This window comes from Aythya fuligula, chromosome 2 (assembly GCF_009819795.1).
Source record: "Aythya fuligula isolate bAytFul2 chromosome 2, bAytFul2.pri, whole genome shotgun sequence".
NCBI classification, from domain to species: Eukaryota; Metazoa; Chordata; class Aves; order Anseriformes; family Anatidae; genus Aythya; species Aythya fuligula.
This window is the reverse complement of record NC_045560.1, coordinates 9398517-9425377: the sequence shown is the minus strand read 5'-3', so window position 1 is coordinate 9425377 and position 26861 is coordinate 9398517. Positions and strand designations below refer to the sequence as shown.

General features: G+C 41.0%; 1 protein-coding gene across 1 annotated transcript in view; it reads left to right on the top strand.

The window, feature by feature from the left end:
* The first annotated feature begins 894 nt into the window (after positions 1-894).
* The window catches only part of LMBR1 (limb development membrane protein 1), a 67900-nt gene continuing 41933 nt past the window's right edge, over positions 895-26861 (top strand). Inside the window, exons 1-4 of the mRNA XM_032180713.1 lie at positions 895-1179; positions 15589-15661; positions 18096-18135; positions 20459-20598. Coding sequence (XP_032036604.1) covers positions 1117-1179; positions 15589-15661; positions 18096-18135; positions 20459-20598 — 316 coding nt within the window. The 5' untranslated portion in view covers positions 895-1116. The remainder of the gene's footprint in view (positions 1180-15588; positions 15662-18095; positions 18136-20458; positions 20599-26861) is intronic.

Genomic DNA, 26861 nt, shown 5'->3' with positions numbered 1-26861 from the left:
CTATTCTCCTTAATCACCAGTGATAGGACCTGCAGGAATGGTGTCAAGCTGAGGCAGGGAAGGTTTAGGCTTGACGTCAGGAAGAGGTTCTTCACTGAGAGGGTGGTTGCACACTGGAACAGGCTCCCCAGGGACACAGTCACTGCACCAAGCCTGTCTGAATTTAAAAAGCAATTGTACTGTGCACTTAGTCACATTGTCTAAAATTTTGGGTAGACCAGTGTGGAGCCAGGAGTTGGACTCAATGATCCTTATGGGTCCCTTCCAACTCGGGATATTCTGTGATCCTATGAAAGTTGTAGCAATGCAGTGATTCTTAAAGCAATCACAGAATTTCTAGGTTGGAAGAGACCTCAAGATCATCGAGTTCAACCTCTGACCTAACACTAACAAGTCCTCCACTAAACCATATCCCTAAGCTCTACATCTAAACGTCTTTTAAAGACCTCCAGGGATGGTGACTCAACCACTTCCCTGGGCAGCCTGTTCCAATGCCTAACAACCCTTTTGGTAAAGAAGTTCTTCCTAACATCCAACCTAAAACTCCCCTGTTACCTATCCAATGTTACCTATTTGGATGGACACAAGCGTTTGCTTTGGTAAATCATCATCTACTATTTATAGTGCATCCTAGATTGATAGTTTTAGTGCATGCTTCGTTATGAGATCTACTCGCAAACCCAGAAACGAAGAAAATTGACTTAAAACACCCCCCTCCCCGTTGCCGGGCGCGCAGCCGCCATTTTGCCCCAGCCCCGCCCCCTCCCTGGGGCGGTTGCGGGCTGGGCCGCGGCGCTGCGCGGTGACGCGAGGGGCGGTGCTGGCCTTCCTCCTCCTCCTGCTCCTCCTCCTCCTCCTCCTCCTCCTCCTCCTGCCCGAGCGCCGCAGCCCGCCCCCAGCACCGCCCGCCGGAGCCCCTCGGCCGTCCGGCAGGGCTCCGGGGAGCTAAGCAGCCCTGCCCCGGCCATGGTGGGCCGCCCGCCGCCGGGGGGGCAGGAGAAGCAGCAGCTGAGGCGGCAGGACGAGGGCGACGACGGCGACGAGGAGGAAGAGGAGGAGGAGGAGGAGGCGGCGAGGCGGCCGCCATTCCGCGCGGGGGCCGCGGGGCTATGAAGGATGGAGGCGGACGAGGTGACGATCCGCGAGCAGAACTTCCACAGCCAAGTGCGGGAGTACACGGTACGCGCCGCGCCCCTCACCGCCATGTGTGGCCCCCCCCCCCAAATCCGGCTCCCATCGTCGCCCCTTCAGGGTCCCGACCCCCGGCTGCCTGCCCCGATCCGGTGGTCTCTGTGTCCCCCAATTCTGGGGGTCTCTCCTTGCTTTCTCCTCCCCCAATTTGGGGGTCTCCTCAGCCTCCTAGGGTCAAGTGCAGTGCTGCACCTTGGGTGCAGGTGGGGAGGGCTCTTGTGGCTTCCTCTCAGGACTGCCTGGCCCTTGTTTTAAGGGCTCTTTGGAGCCCACAGAGATGTTTTTGTGGGGCTTGTCTCTCTCCTGCTTGTGGGAGAGAGGTGGCTTTGGTTGGCCGCTTACCATCCTAACACCGCTGGGTTAAATGCATGCACGGTGAAGTTACCTCTGGGTGAGCAAGGGGAGACTCCTCGGATGAAGGATATCATTTCATAACTTAGCTCTGAATATTTTTCAGCTATGTCAGGAGGCAATCTTAAATATTGCTGTTAACAGGGTCAGGTAGGCCTATAGCAAGGGTGTTTGACAACAGAGACTTGACTGGGTCCCTGTGTGTGAATTTCTTCTCTGTATCTGCAGAATCCATATGTTAAAACCTTTCTTTTGCTGAGGTATTACACTGCCAGGGTATTTCTTTTTCTTAACAGTACGAATCACATCTCTGTGAAGAGAGCTGAAAATTCTACTTTGCTAGAGTTTTTCTTGACTTTTGCATGAGTGGGTGTGGGGTATGTCATGAGAACCATGACTAGTGGAGGGGCATAGAAAGAATAATGCCCTGCTGCAATGAAGTATTTAAATGTTTTCCTAATGTCTTCTGTACGATGAAAAGAGAAATATATATACATCATCATGCAGCTCTCCTGGCTGTTAGGATCCATCTTTTCCCCAGTGTCCGTTTTTCCATTCGTAGGTCTTTGTGCTCAAAGCATCTCCTGCTTTTGTACCCCAGGGTCTTGTTCTGATGCATCATGTGCTACATATTGTGGTTTTGTAACTAGTGAAGATGCACAACCAAATTCTTTAAATGTAATAAAGTCTACTAAATTCTTTAAGAACTAACTTACGTATACTGTAACTACTTCTCGAAAGCTTTGCAGTCCCTCTGAGAGTAGTTAGTAATTCTTCCTATTGGTATAGCCATCATGTAAGACATCAAGAACATGTATTTTAGAGGTGCAGCGTTGCTTTATGTGGACAATGAAGGCAGAATATTCAATAAAAACTTCTTGCCCTTCAGACTATGCTTGGATATGATGACTGGCCATCTATGTTATTGTTTAGTTGGTAAGGGTAGCAATAACAATTTTCCCTTTAATACATACACTAGTACAGTTGTGTTCTTGCCTTTCATTTATGTGTATAATATAAAAAGTATATTTATGTATATTCATTTATGGATATGAAGCCCACGGGGTTTTATGAGTGCATCAACTGCTGCCATCCACAGCTGAGCACACAGCCTTCTTGCAGTGCTCACACGGCTGCAGGAGCATATTGCAAGAATCCTTGTTGCGTGGCCTCCTGTTGCTCTTGTCATCAGCCTAAGCACCACCAAGCACCCAGAGCATGTTGTTCAGGTGTACCATGATGTTAACATCCCCAGCAATTAGTTCTGCCCTCGCTGGTCACAAAGTTGCACAGTGAGTATCCTTTCCTCAGAGAGAGGTGCACGAGGCTTTCGTTCCAGCTGCAGGTGGGGTAGGAGCAATGGAGCGGTAAACAAAAGGAGTTAGGGTTTTTTTTCCACTGCATTACAAGAACTGTATATGCCTGTTCATAGAAATAAATCAGGCTTATGGAATCTGTTAGTGTCTTTTAGGAGCTCTAGTTGTGTGGCACCGTCTGTACTGGAAGCTGAAATTCATGAGAGAAGGGAGATCAGCTTGATGTGGCTGAAAAGAAAACCCTGTTCTCTTTTGTTTTGCAAATTTTATTCTTCTCCTTTGAATGGTTATAGAATTTCTAGATTGTGCGTCCTGAAGGATTCCTAAAGGCATGCTAAGCTGAACTTCAGTGTGATGTGATGATTGATTTCTGGTAAATCTATCTTCTGAGTGGGCAGGCGAATAAGTTTCTATAAAGTTTTGGTGTGTAACAAAACCCAAAGGCTTGTTACCCTTCTGCTGGTGGCACTCACCTCTTTTTCTGTAGGTGCCAACTTCGGATAATTTCACCACTGAAATAGAAAAGTTTCTGACGTTTATAAATTGAGCAAGATAACGAAAGACTTTAAAAGCCTTTTGTCTACTTTCAAGCTGACTATCTGTGGTTTAATGCAGAAAATTTAGGCCCATTCACCTCTAGGCCTCCTGTTTGGCATGTGAGCATGGTGTCTGTTTTTTCAAGAGTGTCCCCGTTTGCAAGAACAGAACCTGCCTTGTGTTTTGTTGCTTCATGAGATGATCCCTTACTAACAGGAGCCGAATTCTCTAATCTGGTTTCAGCGCAGCTCCTCAGGCGTAAATCAGCTGGGTCAAGGGCCTGGTGGTTGCTAAATATAGGAGCACGTGTGCCGTGTTTGGTCAGCATTCATGTGCAAGTCTTGTAGTAGGTGTGAAGCCCAGGTGATGCTGTGTGATTGCATGCTACTGCTGTTTTGTACGCCTATTTATTTTGCCTTTCTTGATCCTTTGATCCATTTCTGGTTTGCTGAGATCTTGCACATCCATGGAAGATGCTTAATCTTGGGAAATTTCTTTTCCCTTGTGTCCTGTTAGTCTGTCTGTTTAACATAATGAGAGTGTTCCACTTGCTGCTAGCGTTGCTGTGAAATGTTTATTTCAGGCTCAAATGAAATAAGCACAGTGGTGCAAGCTTTGTGCTCCTCTGGCTTTACTTTTTCCTACGCTCCTTTGTTCCCCTTTGAGTCTTCTATCCTGCGCTGTCAGTTTATATACTTGTAAATTTAGATGTACTTCTTGATTTTGTGCTTCTATTTACAAAATGTAGGACCTCCAGTTTATAAAAATACAACTCCTCTTAGAGGCTTCCTTGGCAAAATAAACAGTGTGCTCATGTTTATGGTGTGTGGGGAAAACTGCGGAAGAAAACAACTTGGTGACCGTGAAATTATTAGTTGGAAAGCATGATATGTGTGGAAATGACTTAATAGGACACGAGGGAAAACAAACAAGCCCAAAGTCCTGGCAGAATCAGTTCCAGCACAAAAGTGCTGTTTTAATGGTTTCGTGCAAGTCAAGGCAGACACTGAAATAGGGTAGTGTGTGTCTTTAGGTAGAGTGGCAGATGCTTCCCTTCCCAAGGGCTGTTATAGGAGGTGTAGTTTTCAGCTACCATGTAGTTGGAGAAACTTTGTTTCTCTGCTTCTAAATGCACTTCCCTCTGTTAGGGAGTTCTGTCTTTAAAAAACAAAAACAAAAACAAAAACAAACAAACAAAACAAACAAACAAACAAAAAAACACTTCTTGAGCATTTATTTTATTTCAGCTATATTAAGGGTGTTTTCTTGCTGCAGGTGATCCAATGGTTGTTTAACAGGGAGAAAAAGCAATCTGAATGTAAAAATAACTTCCAGCAGTTTACAAAGAAACTTTTTTTTAAAGCATTGTGACAGTGTCAGTGGCTTCCATTTCTGTTTTTGTCTCCACACTACCAGCACTAGCTTGTTTTCCTCCCTTGGCTTCTCTATGCACCTTTGTAATCCTGTTGTATTTTGGGGTCGAGAGATGTCTGGGATTCCTCTTCCTCCCGAGCTGGCGTGTGGCTCCTGCTGGCGTTTGTCCCTGTTGGCTGCAAGGTGAGCGAGCTGATTAGGGCGCCGTGGTCCCGCTGGGAGCACACCCTATTGTTCCTGACCCCGTTCTGCCTCCTTGAGCTTCGGCCCCAGGCAGTGCTCGCGGAGCAGCGCTTCTGCCAGGAGTGATGGTGTTCTGAGCGCGGGCCAGGAAGGAAATGCTGACTAGAAGCACTGGTAATTTTTAAGATCAACGTTTTACAAATAACTCATGTTTGTGTGTTCTGTAAAATGTCTCCTCGTTTCACAGCCATGCAGGGGACGCGTGCCAGCAGGAACCACGCTACGCTTCGTACAGGAGAAGAATCCTAAAGTTTATGCAAGTTTATCTTTTATTGAATAACACGTCTTTCTTCTTTTATCTATGCTCTGAAAATTTCAGGAGTAATTTATATCTTAAACTGCCTCTTGTATCTCCAAGATAATTTTGCTTAGGTTTCTCAGTAGTGCCTCTTTTCCAAAACATTCAAAAAAAAAAAAACAAAAACCAAACCCAACCTGTAACAACGGATAAAGCAGTGCTTGTTGTAGTGATGTGAGGTACAAGGCAGAAGATTGCACATAATAACATAACTACAATGTTGCCAACACTCTTTATAAGTATTATCTTAAAAATATACCCTTACTTGTAAACATGGGTGCTGTTCTGTTGGTGAAGCAGTGAGTCATCTTCTGGCTGCTGGTACCGACGCACAGCACTGGTGGCTCCATCTGGAATCAATAGGCATCTCTCACCACTTGGCTCAGGCAAGCGGATGGAGATATGCTTATTTTCAAAACAACAACTTTTTGCAGAGTTCCACTTTTTCCGTTTATGTAAAAGAAACATGAAAGACCCAAGTGTAACAAGTTGCTGTTAGTTACAGGTCAACATAATTCTTCTTCAATGCTAGTGTGTCTGTTTGTAGCAGTGGTTGGCCAAAAGGCAGACACATTTCAAGGAAGGTGCAGGCAGCTGTTAAAGAAAACTCAGATTACAAAATAATTCAAGAAATGTTGTGTCTGGGAAACATAAACTTGATAAGGTCAAGGTGCAGGCAGGATTTGAGACAAAGTTAAGAGATGGTGAAAGAACAGACAGCAAACAAAGATCACAAGACCCCACCAAATTGTTCCAAAACCAGGTTGTCTTTGGGTAGCTGGTGGTGTGATAGGTGGAGTGGATGAGATGGCAGATGTTACTGGGGGAAAGCAGCACTGGCGTAAATGTCTTTTGCAAGTCCAAGAGCCTCTGGAGAGACACCAGGAGGTGGAGGGCTGGGTGGTGGGCACACTAGGAGAGGGGGGTGGTGGAAGTGGGAATGAGGGGAGAGCCAGAAGCATGCTCCTATGGAAACTACCGTAAGCAAGGGAGTTCAGTTGTGATGTAGCTGGGAATTTGGGTTGGGGAAAACCCAAACAAAACAATCTAAACAAAACACTTCATTCAGTGGATGTTTACTGCTTTTATTTGAAGGCTTTAAGTGCTTATTTTTCTTTTAATTTTTTTTTTTTTGTGTGTAGTGTTTTCCCTTTCTTGTCTTTTTCTTCTTCCCCTGCTTGATTTGGTAGTTACCCTCATTTAGGAGGGCAGGGGTAACTCTTGGTGAGAAAATCTTAACTTCTGCAATGTTCTTTACTCTTTATAGCTCCTGTGAAGGCTCCTTGTAAACATGTACTTCTGTCAAATATCTAGGGACAGACTTCTAGGTAACTATTAACGTGCAGGATTTTGCGTAACTTGTCCTGTGGGAACAGGAGAGCCTTTGAACATCCTGATTGTCATTTGCTTTTATGCATCTAACAATCAACAGCCTTGGTTGGTGCATCACTGTAAAAGCGAAGCATGCAGCGAGGTGGAGATGACCTGGAAAAAGTTAGTGCTGTACCCTCCTTGTTAGTCATTTGTGGGACAAGTGGAATCGCCTCCTACCTTCAGCAGCTTTGATCTGTTGCTCTTTGGGGCCCAGTTAGCTCTCGTGAAGCTGGTGACAGAACTCACACTGATGTTTCATCAGCTTGCTGTTGAATACATCTCGTTGTGTTGCTTAGCTGCGTCCCCCTCGAGGCTTCTAGTTGCTTGCCTAGCTGAAAAAGGTGAAAGTTGGTTCAAACTGCAGTCAGCGTGGATGCAGGACACCCCAGTGCTTTGTCTGGTTTTAATATTTGGGCACTTTGATAATAATTTGGCTTTGAAAATACTGTGATTGTAGCATTATTCAACAGCACTCTGTTGCAGTTCATTTATTTCCATCTCACGTAGCTCCTTCCAGCAAGCAGCACGTGTATAGGTGGCACTGAAGTCTGTCATGGCTGAGTTGAACATGGAGAAGAAAGAAGTAGCATCCTTCACCTGCTCCCTGTTACCTCCAATGTGTGGCTCCTTCTGTTTTTTACTTGTGATCTTGAGTGTCTGGTTATGCTTGGATTATCTTTTTTTTTTTTTTTTTTTTTCCCATTACCCAATCATACTTTCTATTTTAATGTACTTAGCTGATAGGAAGGATTAATGACTTGGTGTTGAATTTGACAAAAGCAGTATGTCTAAAATGTTTGTGGAGTTTAAAACAGATACTTATGTAAATGTCCGGTTTGTTTGGAGAAGAGAATCTGTGTAACTGGTGAGAATGATGAAAATGTACAAGTATTGCAGTTTAAAAATGGCCTTGGTTTGGGGGTGGGAAAAGTTGAGATGTGCTACTTAAATTCTATGGTATGTATAACAAGGAAAAGGCAAGGATTTTTGAATTTAGAGGAGAAAATTCACTAGCTCAGTCTCCAAAGATAGTTTGCCCTAATATTGGCCAAAGAAGCTGGCTTAACGCAAACAAATTGTTAAACAAGTTTATATGAATGAGAATCCTGAGTTTATTTTTTCCAGCTAGGAATTTTCAGTGGACTGATTCTGTGAAGTTTTAATGTGATAGGCTGCGAAATGTTGGATAATGCCTTTATTCAGGGCCAGAAAACTTTGCATGACCTAGGTTGGTGCTATTGGTGTTAATTCTAGGGGGTGTTTTAAGTCCTACACTAATGGTGAAAAATATTCTTGAGTCTGATTTTAACGGTGCTGGTGTAGCCTGTCCAGGTCAAAGAAACATGACTTGGGGTCACTTTTCCAGGGTTTCCAAGTGCATTACTGGCAACAGAACTGGTAGCCTGAACAAAGGTGTCTTGGGTCTATTGGTGAGACTCGTAAAATATTGTTCCCCTTCTTACCCAGCAGCATAAAGACATTCCCATTAGGTATGTAGAAGTGAACATGAAGCTAACAAATTGATAGATTAACCTGAGCTCTTCCCTTAGTTTGAAGAGGGGTTGTGCTGCAGACAAAGCTAGCATGAAGTTAAGTGTGTAATGCCCAGAAAGAGCCTTCCGAAGGGTTGTGCTGGCTGCTTTTGTCTTCAGCTGAGCAGTATTCCTAGCACACAACGCCTGAAAAAAATCCAGAAGCACTGTTAGATCCTGAAACTTGCCCTAGGTGAGCAACTCCAGACACCCATCCTCTTAACCACTATTTGCTCATGGACACCAAGAAAAGAAGGGTGGGCCGACCTCTTGTATGGCCAGAGGAGACCATATAGGTAGGGCAAGTTGTAGGTTTAGGGTGTTAATGGGTAAAATTCATCTGTGATCATAACACACTTGACACTTCTCTCTTAATTTTGAAATTTGCACGTCACACTAAGTGTTGAAGGCTGTCTGGCTGAATTAGACTGAACTAATATAACTACAGAGCACAGAGCTTAAGAATAGTTACCTTCATCTGAGGAAAAATAGGTCATCCCTAGCAGATACAATGAATGCCAAGGTCAAACTAAGAGCAGAGCTAAAAGTTTTAGTTTCCTGTAGTCCGTATTATTTGTTGTAGGTAATTTATTGATGACCCTTGCAACCAGCCGTGGAGCTCAGTGCTTCCTTTTTGGATGTTGGTGGGATGATGGAGTTCCTAGAAATAGACCAAGGCTGTTTGTCTCCACCTGTGCTTTCCTGCTCCTCGTCCTTGCCATCCTTTCCAGGTGGAAGCACGAGCAGATGCCAAGTGCAACAGCAGGAAGATGCTTTTCAGCTGCTGCGAGGCATTTTAATGCACAATAACAGAGTAACAGCAAGAGAGTAGTAAGTGTGCGTGGTGCTATATTAAGTTTTTATGTTACAGAGATTAAAACTCAAAGTACAACACTGCTACTTTTCTATAGGTAGTAATCAGTCAGCAAAACCACTGCCAGTTCTGTTTTCAACCATTAAATGTGTTCTTAGATATGTTTTACAGTGGTGTTACACAGCGCCTTCTGCTTTTTCTTTCTTGCTCTGCTTTTTTTCTATTCAGGGAAGAGGACTTGCTCTGTGAAGCAGCAGCTAGAAGTGAAGATGCTGTTGTGTCCGTAGCCTTTTTCTTGCATGTCCTTTGCATAGAAATGCTGGTGGGTACAATAACGGCAGCTTTTTTATTTTTTAGTACTGACATAGTCACTACTTTTCTACACTTCGTCCACAGTTCTTCAGAGCTTCTTGATTTTTCATGTCAAAGATAGCATAGTAAAACACTGTCCTGTTTTGCTTCTCCAGACTTGCTGTGCTTACTCTAAATGCTAATTACATGGGAAGAAGTGATCAGTTGTCCAATTGGATGCTTTTCTAGAGACAAGCTTAAATGTGTGAAATCAAATTTTCCAAATCCTGTGAGGTTTTGCTACAGAATAGTTTTGTGGTGGTTCCTTACTGTTAAAAGCTGGAGCTGTGTGAGGTATTTAGCTTTTTCATAGCAGGAGGGCATCGCTGGCAGCTTTACAGGGGGTCTGTGCTTAAACAAATACTTTGAAACACATTCAAGTGGAGAAAGATATAAATTATGAGGTGCCAACACTTCTCACTGTGCTCATTCGTTCAGGGTAGCAGAAAGGAAGGCTGACTGTGCCCCAGCCCCCTGTTTGAAGCAGGGTCTGCTACGAGATGATGCTTGGGGCTTTATCTGGCTGGCTGCTGAAAACTTCCAGGGACAGAGATGGCACAACCTCGCCGGGCAGCCTGTTCCCCTGCTCCACTGGCCCCATATAGGAGCTTTTCTTTACCTCCAGTCTCATCCTCGGTCATGCAGCAGTGTCAGGAGCCCAGCTCTACTGCCTTAATGACAGGTACCTAATGGCAGGACCCTAAAGCTTTGCTGTGTTCATAGGGAACAAACTGAGGTCCCTCAGCCTGCCAGCACGGGGCAGGCTTTTCGGTCCTCAGACCACTTTGGGCTCATCTTGCTGTAATTTCCAGCGGCTTTCCTACATGGGAGGCTCATAACTGGATGTGATCACCTGAATGCTGACTAGAGAGGGGTAATTACTTCCCACGATTATTGGCTTTGCTCCTGGTAATGTCGCCCAGGATGCTGTTGGGGGGCTTTGCCAGGGTGCACTGCTCTGGCACTGGGTAATTTCTGCATGAATTAGCTTTGTGCTTTTTTCTTGTTATGCTTCCAGCACAACTGGGGTGGATACAGTGCATTATGTACAGACTGTCTCTAAAGAAGCTGTCGGTCTTCCTGTGCACAGAACCACAACTCTTCAGATGCACACGCTAATGGCAGTGGGGAATAGCATCCGTATTCTGTGGATCTGGGAGAGGAGGGGGAAAGCCCGGTGTATTTCGAGCACGTTCTGTCTTACAGAGAATGTGTACCTCTAGCGCTCGCAACAGCAGATGATGCTTTATTAATCCGCGGCATGAACTTCAGTGCCAAAGTTTTAAAGGTCATCAACACGGACAAATTAATGTCAGCTGATCTTTAGTAGCTGTCAGGGGGATAAGCCCAAGGTAACTTGAGTTAGTTCAGACCTTTGTTTGTGTTTAATGTGAGGCTCTCCAGTGCCAGCGCCTCAGACATGCACGGTTACAAACTGGAATGCGTGGAGTTGATCTCCAGCTCCATCCTCACAGGAGCTGGGCTGCCTGGGATGGATCCAGAAGTATGAGACTGGTGGGGCTGGATACAAGATACTTAGGAATGCAGTGCATCCCCAGAAGTAGCTTCTCTTGGTGTGTCCTATGTGTAACCTCAGCAGGCAAAACTGCACATCCTTTCCCAAATGAAGACGAAATCCAGGGAAGGACGGGTTTCTTTTGCTTGTCCAACCAGAGATTGCGTTTCTTCCATGCAAAGAGATTAAATAAATTACATGCTTGATGTCAAAAAGTCTTCTTAGTGTGCCACCTGCTAAAAGGGAGCCTCTGAATGTAGCACGGATTTCACAGGCTTTGTTTTCAGCTGCTGGGTGGTGTTTGAAAATAATACTAATAAAAAAAGAAATGATTTGCATAACTGTTTCTAACCATAAATTCTCACACTCCTCTTTTTTTTTTTTCCTTTATATTTTGATGCAGCTGGCCAAACAAGGACTCAGGGTAGTTCCCCTGTAATGTAAGAGCATCGGTTTGAAGCAGCTTTTTAGGAGCAGTCTGACTATAGCAACAGACCTATGATTGCTTTGCCCTTCTCTAAAGTTAAAATGAATTTAAGGAAATAAATATTAAAGTTTTTTTTATTCAATGCAATATGAGGGAGTGTCAGAAGTCCTGATTAATCACAGCTGTGTACACTTCCTGCGGTGTCTTCACTTTCCCCTCAAGTCTGGAAGAGCTTAATCTGTGCTCCAGTGGAAAAGCAATTGTGGAAAACTTGGGGTTACGAGGAATGTAATTTGGACCAGATTTGTTGCGTCTGCAGCATCCTTACCTGTTGTCAGATCGTATTGCAGGGATGAATGATGGCATAAAACAATGCTTTTTGGTTGGAAACAAGGCTTGCAGTATGATTAGGATTTAACAGAATATTCCATTATTAGCATATACATATTACTGTCACACATAATAGTTCTGGTTTTTAGATCCTTTTTGAAGGATATAGGTTCTTCCTTCACTGGAGATACCAATGTATTTGTCTTTTTAGAATAGTGTCTTATTGTACTATGACTATCTGGATGCTTTTTAATACCTTTGATTAGAAATAAAAGTTAACAGTTGGTTTAGGACACTAAAAACTTCTTTATATGTAGATAATCCTATTCTGAGCCTTTTTAAAGATAAAAAAGAGTTGCTAGGATATGTTTTTTGAAGACACCTGATTATTGTTAAACTTTTGCATATGCCGAGGGCTATATATCTAGATAACACATAGAAAGGTATAATATAAACTGGGGTAGAGCTGTCAAGTGAATTAGAAGCTGGTTGTAGGGTACATGATGATAGGTGCTTGGACAAATCTGCTATTTGGTTCCCTCAGGTATCAGTATTAACAGCCGTCTTGCTCAACTATGATGAAAATGACGTAAAAGATGTGGCTGTTGGCATGCTACTGATTCTTTGGGAGGTCTAGGTCATGCAATAGATGGCTGGATCGCTACAGAAAGGACTGGCTCACCCTGATATAAAGGTAGTGTAAAATTAAGGTGTGGTTTCTAAAAGGAGGAAAAAAGAAACATGTTTATTCACCTTAATCCTGAAAACAGGTTTCTGCCATCTCTTGAACTGCTCAAGTGGAAGCAACTGGGGAGGACAGCATGGATGGGTTTGGTGATCAGAGGAAAACTAATGTGACTCTCGGGTGAACAGGTTAAAGTACGTTAAGTAACGAAGGGATGGCTTAGTGCTGTTACATACAGCCACGGGACTGACTGTACCTGGAGTGCTGCATACAAGCCCAGTCATCATAATTAAGAAACATGAACTGAGACGAGAACAAGTACAAACAAGGGCCGTGTTTTCATTGCAGTACAAAAATATCACAAAACAAAGAGCAGCGTGAGGAGTAAGAGCCCAGGATTGCAGTGTGACAGGACAGTGGAGTCTATTCTCTGGCTTTCATGGGCAACACATTCCTTTTCCCCAGCTTAACTAAAAATAGTTAGGATGCTGGCTTTTGCTGGTCCCTTTAGAAGGCTATTCAGGACACATGGATACTCACACTTTGGGATCACAGCTTGCACTGAGTATAAACCGAGACCAAAGGCACGTTTGAGTTTGCTTAGTGATTTGTTTCGATTACTGTGAAAAAATTTTAACTTCTGAATACTCTTTTCTTGTTAAATTCCTAAAGCTTTCACTGATTAGAATTTACTTCTTTATTCATTAAAAGTGTTTATTAGTGAAGATACATACTTTTTATTCAATATTTGCAATGATACAATCGTTCTCAATTCTGACAGAAGTTGGATGATAATTACACCAAGATATATGGTTACACGTTACTGCTGACTTGCAAAGTAGCTGTCACCTAAAACTAGAAATACGGCATTTGACAGTTCATGTTACTGGGCAGCTTTCTCCTGCTGTACTCTGCAAATACCTCACTTATCTTGGTGGTACTGTGTAAGTACAGACCCACGCTTTCACTGTAACCTTGGTATGACAGATGGAATAGAGGACATCTATTTGAAGTTAAGACAAGACAGCGGTCACCCTTTTCTTTTTCTTTTTTTTTTTTTTTTTAAATAAAACAAGAAAAAGGGAGTTTAACTGTGTTTTAGACAGAAGCAGCGTTATTTGGGTCTTGCAGATTTTTTTTTTTAAAAAGAATTTTACTGACCCCGTCTGGGTCACACCTAATTTTCAAAGGTGGGTGCCTAAAATTAGATGCCTCTATCTGTAGGCTTGGTCTAGTTTTCAGGGAAACTGGAAACTCAGAGAATGACTCTTTTTCTGCACTGGCACTGTTATCTGTTGCTAACAGGGCAAGCTCTGAAAGCCCAAGGTGGTTCTCAATTTTTTTTTGTTCTTTATGGTTTAAAAACATCCCAGCTTTTTAAAATTAAATCCAGTTTCTCTATCAAAAACCTTTCTTCTTTGAAGCAACCTTGCAAAGAAAGCAATTTAGAATGGTGAACTCTATTCAGGTTGAATATTTGAATACAGAGCCCTAGTTACGACATCCAATTTCTAGCATTTGTATTTTGGACATCACCGCTGTGTGCTGCCTGCTCAGACAACGAGCTCAGTTGCCCCTTTCAGCCCCATGGCACAGTGACACCACTGGGGAAAGTCTGTGGGGCAATTGCAGGCCCCCAGGTGCTGTGTTTATTTCTCATCTCATGTGTCTGACTACGTAATAAAAATAAGGTGCGAGAGTTATTTCATTTAATACTCTTCAAAAAGTCTTTGCTAATTACATGATACATCCTTTTCTCTTCCCATTCTCCCCATCATTCTGCCTATTTAGATGTAATTTTGTTGTGCATTTTAGATGTAGGATTTTAAGGACTATCATCGTTACCCTTGCTTTGACTTTCTTCCTTCTCGTAGGGCAGTTCTGCTCCTGATTTTCCGAGACAGTAAGTTGTTAAAGGCAGCAAATCTTTAAATGACTGATTAAGGAAATTGCTTTCCCAGGCATGAGTTAAACTGTTTTGCAGCTTCAGATCACAATGGAAATCAACATGCAGATTGTAGTAAAACACACTGGGGGGCTAATATTGTGAACTGCAGATCCAATTAAAACACCTATGCAGGCAATAGGACAAACTCCCTTTAATAATAAAAACTGCTAAAACAGTTTTACCTGATTGAGTTGATCAACTGCTGTGTCAGGAGACCTGCTTGGTGGCTACCAGTGTTGTGCACAAAACAAAAGGATCGTAATAGAAAAGGATCTTAATAATTTGGGATACTTCATGTAGCTTCTCAGCTTGTGTATGTAGGTGATCTGTTTGCTGCAAGCTAATAAAAAGAACAAAATACACTGTGGGAGTACAGCACTTCATTGTTATTTTTCAAGTCCTACTGAAGATGAAGGGCTGCAGCCTCTTGGGGTGGCGTGCCTTGCTGTTTTTACTCCTGACTCATGTTTTTAATAGGCGTCAGTAAGCTGGGTTAAGGAAGCAGTACTGACCCTCTGGTATTTCCTTCAAGAGCAACTTAATTTTTATTTTGTTGTTACCTCAAATGACTTGAAAGGTTAAAACTGTATTGTCATTTGATTCCTTTCCTTTGTATCTGTGGCTGTTCAGGCCTTGTCTTACTGTATTGAAGTTCGAGTGCCAAAGCTTAGAAACAATTTCATGCAAGACACCCTGGGCTCGAGGTACTTGTGACCTAAATAAGCTGCCTGCCTTGTGAGGAGGGGAATTGTGCCCTTGGCTTTTCCGACTACAGAGGAAACTGTTTGACTAGCTCACACTCAGACATCCACTGTGTGCAGTCTCACTGGTCTGTATTGTTGCCTAGAATTTGCTGAGCTCAAACATGATGGAAATAGGAATCCTAGCTACTTTCTTCATGTACGTTGGTAGCTTATTCCAAAATAGATCTTCAGGAACCCATTGTACCATTACCCCTACATCGCTTGTGGCAAGGAGTGATAAATCTTATGACTCAAGTATGTTCAAACTTGGAAAAAAACAGCACATAACAAACATAAAACACTGACTTTTTCTTCATTTTAGAGTAGAACTTGTTAGCTGTGTTATGGCTCTAATATTTGTTGCTTTGAGCTGTTCTTGCTGGTTTAACTTTCTATTAATGATGTATAAACTGTAAAACCAGCACTGACATTTATATACAGGACACTTGTATTGATGTGAATTAACCTTTAAGTTGTTGATACTGTGTTTTCTGTTCATTTTTATTATAATCCAGGCATTTCTTCACAACCTAATTAATGCAACTTTTTTTTTTCCAGATTTGTTTTCTCCTATTTGCTGTCCTCTACATAGTTTCCTACTTCATAATCACAAGATACAAACGAAAAGCAGGTAAGCACAGAGTTGTTAATGTATTCAAAATTCACTTTGTTTTTTCAAGTGAGTAGGTGGTTCTTTTGCTCTCTGCCACCACAAGAGAAGCAGAAGAACCTGTCCAGATCTCTGGCCAAACGTGTTTCTCAGGCTGCAGCAGCCTGAGCTGATCTGGTTGTATGTGCTGCTGTCTTCCCCTCTATCTGCTCCCTTTGTTCCCAAGCCACAAGTTCTCCATCCCCTCTGTTGTGCCAACTCCAGCACTTCTTAGACTCTTCAGCGTGCCTTCTAATTACACCATGGATGAAGCACACTGAAACATCTCAGAAGATCAGTGGGTGCTGTAGCTGGCGCTCTGTGACAGAGGGAGGTGGTGTGGATGGCCACAGTCTGTTCCATTGTGGCTCTGTGTCAGCCTATATTTCAGCTGTTCTGAGACTGAAGAGAGGGGAGAATTTCAAGTAGGCACTTCTGCCTCTCTTGCCTTTAGATCTTGTTCTCCTTTCATGTCAGCTTCTTTAGAGTAAGTGTCTTCAGGCTGTACTTTAACATCAAAATCAAGTTCAAAGCTTTAGCTGGTAAAGTGAAAAGGTTGCCAGTTGTACTGAAGGGAAGTAGTGGGTTTTTGTCTAATAATTCTGCTTTGTTTAGGTACAGTTGTTTTATTGTTCTTCCTTAATGTGTTCTTTATGACCTTCCCAACTGAAGCCTGGTCCTTGGGATATTTGATCCTTTTTTTTCCTACTTTAGAAACATTGTCTGTCTGAAACTAATATATAAGGATGCCTGTCATTTTCTTCTGTATCTATTCTGAAGGCAAATACCATAAAAATCTGTATAAAATGGCAGAATCCTTCACTCTTGACAGCTTATCCGAGACTTTGATGTGCAGTCAATCATTCCAGAAAAGCATTTGCATGCATCAAGACCTTGGCACTTTGAATTTAGAAACTGCTTATTGAGCTTTAATGACCTATGTTAGGATAGCACTACTTTCACAAATGGACTTGTGTGTAACAAGTAAAAGTCTTCAAAAAATTTAGTGCATTTTCTAATTAAAGAAGTGTGCCTCTTTCAACATAATGAATAAAACAGACACTACCTTGTGATCTTAGTAGGTATTCTGGATTCTATGAAGCTGCTGCTATATGGAGGTGTGGGAGAATGGGTTTGGCAAACCCCTGGATGTGAATACTTCTTACCTTTATGGCAGTTGCTCTCAACAGCTAGTGAGAGGAAATGCTCTGCAGCTGTCATGACTTTCTGAAAGATTTTTGAGCGTTTAGTTAGGATCTTCCTGACGAGATTTGTTTGGAGAGTTAGTACTTCTGGAATTCTTTCAGGGGAAAAAAAAACGTTGTTTCCACAACAAGCTCTCTCGCCAAGGAAATTCGTGAGAGACTTGTACTTGGTCTCTGAAAACACCATGAGATTCCCATCAAAACACCATCAGATCCCACTCAAAGAAATGGAAAGCAATAACCCCGCATTCTTTGGCAATTATTCTGTGGAAGTACATTATGTTAATGGCTATGTGTTTATTTTGAGTGTATGCATACTTCTTAAAAACTTGAAACACCTGGTTTATTTATTCTTGGGTTGAAAAATAGATTTTGAGTTACCTTATGGAAAAGCTGGTAGACTTGAAAGATTAAAGAAAGCTGACTCTAAAATGATTTCAAATGTAGGAATAACACCCAGACATGTATAGAAAAGTGAATAAAGAATAGATGAAGAACATACTCTTGATTTGATCTCTGAGCTAAATGTTGAAAAGATTTAAAATTGTTGGGATATACAACAACAGATCTTCTCTTCCCCTACCTCCCACTCAAAACAAAAAGCAAACAAAAACCAAAGCCAGGAGCAGTGGAGATTGAGTAAGAAGTAACTGAGTGAAATGAGTGGTCATTCCTGTTCTGGGTATGCTTTCTTTGTGTGTGCGGTTTTCTTGTGTGTTTCTTTTTGTTTTAAATAACAAAACCCTACAAAACACCCCATCCCCAATATTAATACTGAAAATAATAAACTATTTAGGGATTTACAGTAGTAGGTAATATGGACCTGAAGACTTTCGTGTAGCGTGTCTGCTCTCTGAAGCTTCAGATGTCCAGGGTGACAGTTTGTAGCAGCAGCTGTAGTAGGAAGTCTGAAAGCTTGCTTGCCATAGAGCCCTTTGGAAGATATTTTAAATACACAGATTAAAACTGCTTGAAATAAAGTGAAATAACTTCGTAGTTAACTTGAATGAAAAGAGCTTAAGACTAGTAAAAAAACAAATAAAAATCATTTGTATAAGGCACCTCTTTTAAAATACTGATGGTAATATATGTATTTGGTTTATTAATCCTAAATTTTAATGGCGTTCCTGTATATGTATGTTTAGCCTGAGGATATAAGACTACCTACTGAATATAACCTTCTATACTTTGTTTTTTTATTTTTTTTTCAGATGAGCAAGAGGATGAAGATGCCATAGTTAACAGAATATCGTATGTATAGCTCTTTAAGAACTTTCTTTCCTGAAAATATTGTTATGACAGGAATCTTGTGTGCTTTCAAACTAGACAACAATCCCTGTAAAATGTGATGGCAAATTGAACGTGCCGTCAGAGGGCAGAGGAAAAAACTTGGATTGTGAAAGACATGTTGACGGAAGGCAGTTTGGGCTAGGGATTCTTCCACCTGTGGCTTTATCCTGGTAGTCACTAAGTTGGTCAGAAAGTCCTGAGGACCTGATGCTATGGGTAGAATCCAGACTGGCACCTAAGGTAAGGTGTCTAAATGCAGGTGTTAGGTGAAGTAAGTCCCACCACAGTAGTCAATGGCAGTCTTGTCAAGGGAGTCAGTGGATCCTGGAGAGCAACTTAGCTCACCATAAAGTAGACATCTGCATTTGATCATCTGAACAGGGCTTAAAAAAGAATAGTGAATGGAAGTCAAACACTTGCCAGACCTGCCGGTCTGCCAGAGACTCTGTCCTCTTCCTGTTCCTTTATAAAACTAGATATTAATCTTTCCTATTTAAATATCCCTGAAGATTTACAGAACATCTGTGAGCTGTTGCTGCCCTCTCAGTTTTGTGATTTGCTAAAACATGTGGACTTGCTACTTCCTGCAACACTCTCAGCTCTTCTGTGGTGGTACTGGCATACTGTTGGAAGGAGAGCTCACTGCATGTTTTATTGCTTTGTCTTGTACCCTGGGAAAGTGCCGAGTACATTGCAAGCTGATCACTTTTAGTCGTGCATTTGTGGCAAGCTTGAAAGATGCACAAAGATATAAATCTTACATGCTTTGCCCACTAGTGTCTGATACTTTTTATGGATTTAAAAATACTCATTTGCCACAAGGTCTACCTCAGGTCAAGAGAGGAAAAAAATACATGCTTTAATGCCATGAAGCTCTCATCTCTGTAGTAGAGAGGAGGTTCTCATCTGGTTTTCAGACTGCAGCAAATTAAGGCTCTTCTAGATTGAATGATTCTCATAGCAGCTGTGGTCTTAGCCTGGCTTTGAATGTTTCAACATTCAAAGAGTAAAACTTCTCTGGTTAACTGTTACCCCCTGAATCTATTTTTTAGCTTAGCTTTAAAATACAACAAATACCAATTGTAAATAGTGTTTTTCATAAGACCACAGTGTAAGTCAAGACAAGATTAGCACTTCAGAATAATATCCTTTCACTGAAAGTGTTATAAATTGCTTCCTGTTTTTTCAGCCTAAGCTTTCTTGTCCCTGAAGTGGGCATGTTATTTTTCAAACAGCAGTAACTGTCAAACATCTACAGATAGATGTTTCTTTGCAAAGCATAATTGTCAGGACTTAAAAGAGGTGGGTGGGGGAGAAAACCAAGCCAAACTCCCATAGCACCTTAAAAGACAGCGTGTTAGGTTTTGCAATTTTGGCTTAGACTACTTAAACATCTTTAAGTAAAAGAAAAATATCTCAGAAACCAACAACAAAAGCATATCGTATCTTTTTCTGAAAGGACATTAGTCATACTGATTTTCTTTATTGTGTGAATGAAAATTAGATTTGTAGAGACTGTTATAGAAAAGTAAGATTTCTGTGAGCAGCTTGTTGATGCTTCTGTCATAGGAGCAATCTCTAAGTTTATTTTTCTTGTTATACAGTTTTGAAAATTATTTCTTATTTTGTTCTTGCATTGGATTAATTCTGTGAGAATGTTTTCAACTTTGCTTTTTGAAGAACACAGTTCTTTTTTATGCCACAAGATGGCATTTTGTATAAATTGTATGTGATCTAAAGAGAATAGACATAAACATTTTACATAATTCTGATGATTTCTCAGTACTAACTTCAGTTATCAAAAACCCTAAGCTGTGAGATATTCAATATGTACTCGGTGAAAGAAAAGCAATAGTTTTTTTTCAGTTTGGTGTTAAAATATTTGCGTAATTATACCCACTTTATAGGCATTAAAAAGCTGGTCTGCTTTTTAAAAAAAAAATGTAGTAAGAATTTAGAAATTGAAAAATATTTCTAAGTGTGTATGGGGGTAATGAAAAGTAAAATATGAATCATCAAAAGATACTTTTAAATTCCAATAATCTTATAACATTGAATGTACACAATTCTAAAGACTGTAATTGTGGTAGTTATTAAAAAGCAGTTATTTTTACTGGATTCTGTAAGCTACTTGGGATTTGAGTTTTCTTTTTTAATGTGAAATACTATGGAAATCACAGGGCTACCTTCAGACAATGTTTTAATAGGTAGGCTAACTACTTTATTTAACCCTGTTCAGAGCATGTTGTTGTTGGTAACAGTGGTACATTTCTTTAAATTTCAGGCTGTTCTTGAGCACCTTCACTCTAGCAGTTTCAGCTGGTGCAGTCCTGCTTCTACCTTTCTCAATAATCAGCAATGAGATCCTGCTTTCTTTTCCACAAAACTACTATATTCAGTGGCTAAATGGCTCACTAATTCATGGTTAGTACTCAGCATAATGTAATTAAAATTGATGTCATTATACATTTACAGATCTGTTCTTATTTTTAAACTAATAACCCCATTTTCCTTTAAAATGCTGAATGAGTTGTTGATATGTTATTGGTTAGTTGCTTTTTGCTGCTGGGTGATGATGCATTCTTAAAATCTGTCTTCACTGTTCTGTTATTTATTAAAGAAATATGAAGACTTGGAATTGAACCAAATTCATTGTTTTGAGAATTGATGTAGAATAAGAGCTACCAGAAGCTAACTAACTTGAAAATGCACTGTTGAAACTCCTTTCTTATGTGTAAATGCAAGATTCATAAGCCTGTTTGCTTACAATGATAAATTTGTTCTTTAAATACAAAATTTGTTTCAAGAAACTTGCTATCTATGAGCAGTTAGGTTGAATTTAACTATCTAATCCCAACTTTCTGTAAGCATGGAAAATTGTAGAACATGTTTTGAACATAATAAAGTCGCAACAGAAATACATGATGTTTTCCTTGAAATAGTTCAAGACAAGTGTAACTTCTGCAAATATGCTTGCAGGAATGATGCCTTGATGCCCGGCAGAGTGAGTTTTGTATGCTTTTCAAGACTGGTTATCATGCTTCAGAGTATGTGAACATGTGTAATGGGTACTAATATTTGAAAGTTTTTTTTCCACTCTGTGTGGCTGAGGGGAAATAACTCTGAAAACAGGATGTTCGTCAGTAGTTTTTGCTAACAAGACAGCTAACTCAGGAATTTCTAGACCCTAATTTGCAGTTTTCCTTTAATAAGACTAAAGAAATTTACAACAGGTTAAATGCAGGTAGGTAAAGCCAGGAAATAAAGCATATCGATGATCATATTTCTGAAACTAGTTGAGTATTTTCTATGTTATCTGGACAGTAAAAGGGTTCTTAAATTAACAAATAAGGAGGAGCTGCTTATAGGTATGCTGGTCTATGACAACCCTGATTGTGGTGACTGAGTAGTTTAAGATGCAAGGAAGAAAAATAGGAGAACGAAGACATATTTTAAGACTGTTATGTTGAGGAGCTGCATGTGTAGGATATCATTGGAGAATGCCCTGAAGCCAGAGGAACCCAGGAAAGATGCTTATTTTCAGGGATGCACTCTTTAAAGCCCTCTAACAGTCTACCTCAGTGTGCAAGACAATGAGCAGGAGCGGTGTGGTAGGAGGCTGGGGAGGCTGGCATGGCTTAATGGGAAACTCCTGAGTTTTGGAAAAAAAGAGGAGGTTCATGGCCAGTAGAAGTAGGGATGAACTGCTTAGGAGGTGCGTAGAAATGGCTTAATATTCTGGGGTGAAATTAGGGAAGCCTGATTCCTGAAGTGGGAAATCAGGAGGTACGGATGGAGTTGAATCCGGTGAGGGGCTCACATAGAGCAAAATCCAGGAAAGCACTCTGCTGCTGTTAACCTGAAGTAGGCTGAAGTACTTGAGATGGTCTTTACCTCAGGCTGTGCTGGTGAAGTCTGCTCTAAGACTTCACAGGTCTGTGCCCCAAGCTGTGAAATATGGGGGAAAAGAGACCCTGGCTGTTGCAGATAAGGACAGTTAGACAATAAAAGGGAGCAAACCAGTCAGTGGGCTATGTCCCAGGGTGCGAAGAGGTTCTGGAAAAGGGCAAACTCAGGGGGATCTGACTGCAGTATTCACTGACCTGAGTGGGCATGTAGAAGAAACTATCTGTATTTTCTCTCTGGTGCATGCAGTGTGAGGTGAGAAGCAATGTTTGCAGGACATAAAGCAAAAATTCCTCACAATGATCATGGTTAAATGCTGGAAAAGGTTGTCCAGAGAGACTAAATCCTTGGAAACTTTTTAAACCTTAACTGTCTGAAGCCCTGAGAAGCCTGACTGCACCTGCAGGTTAGCTGGTTTTAAGCAGGAGATCAGGCTCCATGACTTGAAGAGGCTCTTTCTAGTCAGATTAATTTATCATCTATCCTGTCACACATGCTGTGGGTTAACGCTGATTTGGTATGCCTCCTACATGGAGGATGTGGGGAGAAGTTCTAATTTTTCAGAGATTTAGCTGTTCAGGCACATTCTTCACTCCAAAACATGGTGAAAATCTATTTAATGGAAAATAATCCTTACTTCTGTGTCTGAGTTGACTTGGGAGAAACTACAGCATTGCAGAGTGAAAAATCTGTAATAAGCAACTCTGAAATACTGTTAAGAGTTGTTAACAGTACTTGAGAAAATGTAAGATAGTTGGAAATCTACTGGGAAAAATAGCTTTCACATACAAAGGCTTCTGAGTTTTCCTGTGACTGTCATCTTTTGATTTAATGATAGTCTTTTGGAGGAGAAAATAAAGAAAACATTTCATGCCTGTACAGTATAACATACTTTCAGTCCAGTATCAATGGCTAGCATGGTAGGAAGTTCAGCATTGTTGCATTTCCAAGTTTGACCAAAGCTTTCATTAGGGATAGAGATGACTGAACTAAAACAAGATTTTCTGCAGTTGCTGTGAATCTGTCAGAAATTTGAGTAGATTTTTAGATCTGACCGCAGGCTCCCGTTATGGAACTTGACAAAAAAAAATATTTCAAAACCTTATCGTGGTAAGGGGCTCCCTCTTGTGGCCGTCATTAGGTTTGCAGAATAGTGTTGCACTGCTGTGTAAAACTAATTTCCATGTAATGGCCCAACTTTGTAAATTATTTACATTATGGCCCAACTAAGTCATGAGATACGTGTGCAAGTTCTGAGAGTTGATAGAGCTATCACAAACACTCAAATTCAGAAAATGTTCATATCTCCATAACTGTCTAGCATAGACTTTATAGCTTGTGTTGTGTTTTGTTTCCTATCAGATGGAAAAAAAAATGTATTGCATTGGAATGCTTGTGTTAATTTATCAGTTGCAGATATAGTCTGTGATACTTGATTGTGATATTAATTTTTTATACTGTGGTTTGCTGCATTGGTTTTGGCACGTAGAAAAATGGAAAGTATATTCCTTTAACTTCTGAAACTAGGCAGAAGGCCCATAGCTAAATAGCTAGATCCAGTATGAATAACCTTACCTAATGTGTGTTGAACTAAACCCAGAGCTACTTCTGACAGCTGGATGTGCATTTGTGCTGTTGTTAAAGACAGCCACCAGGTGGAGGTAAAATGTAATGAAACTGCCACGAATAAGAAAAGAAAAATTGCTGAGGCTCTGATCTGTTTGCCAGAGACTGAGGGGTTTTTAATTTTTGTTTTATTAACTTATTTTATGGACATTTTTATAGTTTTTGTAGGTCACTACAAATGCATGTAAAAAGACCCCCCAAACAAACAAACAAATAAAATGACTAGATTTCTTAAAGCTTTTGTGTATGTTAAAATCTGCAAGTGTCTTACACAGTTTTATGATGCAATTGGTGGAGTAAGAAATAATAATTTTTTGGGGTTGTATTTAAATTTGATTTGAGTTATCAAATTAAGATTAAAAATATGGTAGGGGAAGAATGCCCTCTATGTTCTTAAGTCAGTGAAATGGATGGGTAGGAAAAGAAAAGGGAACCTATTGATATTAAGGGCTATTACATTATTATTATGATTATTATAAAATTAATATATTGTCTACTAAATCTACTAAATTCTCTTTACTCTGAGGAAAGTGAGTGCATCATCAGCACCGCAGCTGTCCTTACCTCTCATAATGTCACGTGTACATTGTAGTGCTGTGATCTAATATTCTGTAAACGTGGTTCCTATCAGCTGCTAATGTGTACATTTTGGATTTCAACTTAAACATCAGCCCAGATGTGCACCACCTTCCCATCCTTTAAAATGCTCTGTATGTACAACTTGCATCTCTTAAAACTGTTCTGTACATACATGTGTGATACAATGGCTGAAATTTGGACAAATGGGTGTTCAGCTTTGTGTTGGGTAACTGAATGTGCTGTTTTCAGTCGGAGAAAGCTACTGAAATAAAATACACAACCCTGGAGGGGGAAAAAAAATATATATATATATATATATACACACACACACGCACACACAATAATAAGCACTCTGAGTGCATGTGTATATCTCTGATAAGGGCTGCTGCTGACATTCTTCCTGATGCTATGTGTTAATGTTTCTTCAGTGGTAACAGGAGCTTCCTGACAGCAAATTCTAAAGGAAAAATCCCCCTCTTTGTTAGCTCAAGTTTAGCCACCTTGAGGCAGTCTGTTTTCTTTAGCATTTTGGTGTTGTATTTTGTGCATCTTTTGGAATGTTGTTTTATTGTCTGTTGCTTAGCAGATACCCCCCATTTTCTCCTTGAAATTCAAATGAGGGGGGAAAAATGTACGTGATGGAAGTCTTTTAAGGAGGAGGCAGATGAAGATAACTGATAACCATTTCACATTTGGAACTAAATGCAGGAGTTTCTGTCAATAATGAATTCCCCAGACATGCAGTAAATGCCTCCTTCTTTCCCTATGCTTTCCAAATGGAGCAATTTTTAGAAAGAAAGCAAACCTGAGAAGGATTTTTATTTATTTATTTATTTATCGTGGGGGATGTTCTTTTTGGGATTTCAGGTGATATGTAGTCCTGTAGGACTGGAAATACCTGTGTTTTGGGGAAGGTGAGGGACTGAGCCTCTTTTTTTCCAACTATGAGTTGTTTTTTCAGGCTGCAGTACATATAACACTAGTTAAGCCTGTTAGCTCTGCTAGTAGTAAGTTACAGATAAGCTATTGCTTTTACAAATTAAAAACATGGCATCCTACAAATGTTTGATAGGATGACGATAGGGACATGTATCAGAAACGGGCTGTTTAGAAGGTGTCTGGCTCAGAAAATCCCAATAAAACAGTTACCCTTAACGGAGATCAGTTATCACTTCAGGTTGTTTTCCAAACCTTATCCCTTCCTGCAGATGTCACATGTGTCTTACAGATGTCCTAGTTTTAGTCAGTCATAGGTTTTCCTTCTAAATCACAGAATGGCTGAAGTTTGAAGGGACCTCTGGAAACCGTCTGCTGTTCCCCCCTGCTCCACGCAGAGTCTGCTGGAGGAGGCTGCTCAGGGCAGCCTCCAGTCGGATTTGGAGTATACCAAAGAACAGAAGTTATAAAACCTGTCTGGGCAACCTGTTGCTGTGTTTGACAACAGTCACAGTGAAAATGTGTTTTTTTTTTTTCCTAGTGTTTTAAGCTGGTTTTCCTGTTTTTCATTTGTGCTCACTGCCTCATTTCCTTTCACTGGACACCCCTGCAAAGAGTCAGACTCTGTCACCCCCTTCGCATCAGATATTGACATGCATTAATAAAATCACCTCTTCTTTATGAAGATGCTCCAATCTTTTAATTATGTTGCACCCCTTTGCTGGACTCATTCCAGTGTGTTTGTGTCCCTCCTGTATAGAGGAGCCCACAGCAGGATGCAGCACTCCAGATGAGCACACAGTGAGCAGAGGGAGGATCTCTTCCCTTGGAGTGCTGGCAACGCTGCTTCTAAAGCAGCTGAGAATGCTGTTGGCTTCCTTTGTTGCAAGGGCTCCTGTTCAACTTGGTATCTAACAGGATCTCTAAGGCATTTTCTACAAAGCTACTGTTGGGCCAGTTGGTCATCAATGTGCTCTCTGCCTGGTTGCCCACCTACAGAGGTCCATCTGAATGACAGCCCCCTGCTCCTCCCCGTTTTGTATCATTGGCAGACTTGCTGAGGATGCACTCTTTCCCACTGTCTGTGTTGTTAATGAAGATAATTGTTAACTTATTGTAACCACTGGTGACTGGCTTCCAGCCTGACTTTGTGCTGCTGATCACAACCCTTTGAGCCCAGAAGCTCAGGCAATTTTAGTCCAATGCACTCTCCACTGAGCCCATATTTCATTAATTATGGGAATATCTGGGAGATGAAGTTGAAAGTGTTATACTGGAATTGTGATAAACGTCATCTACTGCTCTCCAATTGACTACTGAGCCACTCAGCTCACTGTGAAATGCTGCTGTTAATCTTTACTGTATCTTCTAATTTGGAGGTGGTGATGATGGTTTTTGTGTTGTTGATGTTAAAACCATGATTTGCCTAAGATTCTCTAGAGTAAAATATGGGAGGTAGTGAATAGATAGAAATGAATTTTGTGAGATCCACTGTTGATAAAATGCTTTTCTCCTGAAAATGTTAAGCACGTAAATACTCTTGAGTGGGATATCATGGGAGTAGTCCACCAGAGTTTGCAATCTCTCTTCCGAGGTTTCAGATAGCTGCTGCTGTTGAAGTTGATATCCAGTTCTGTCAG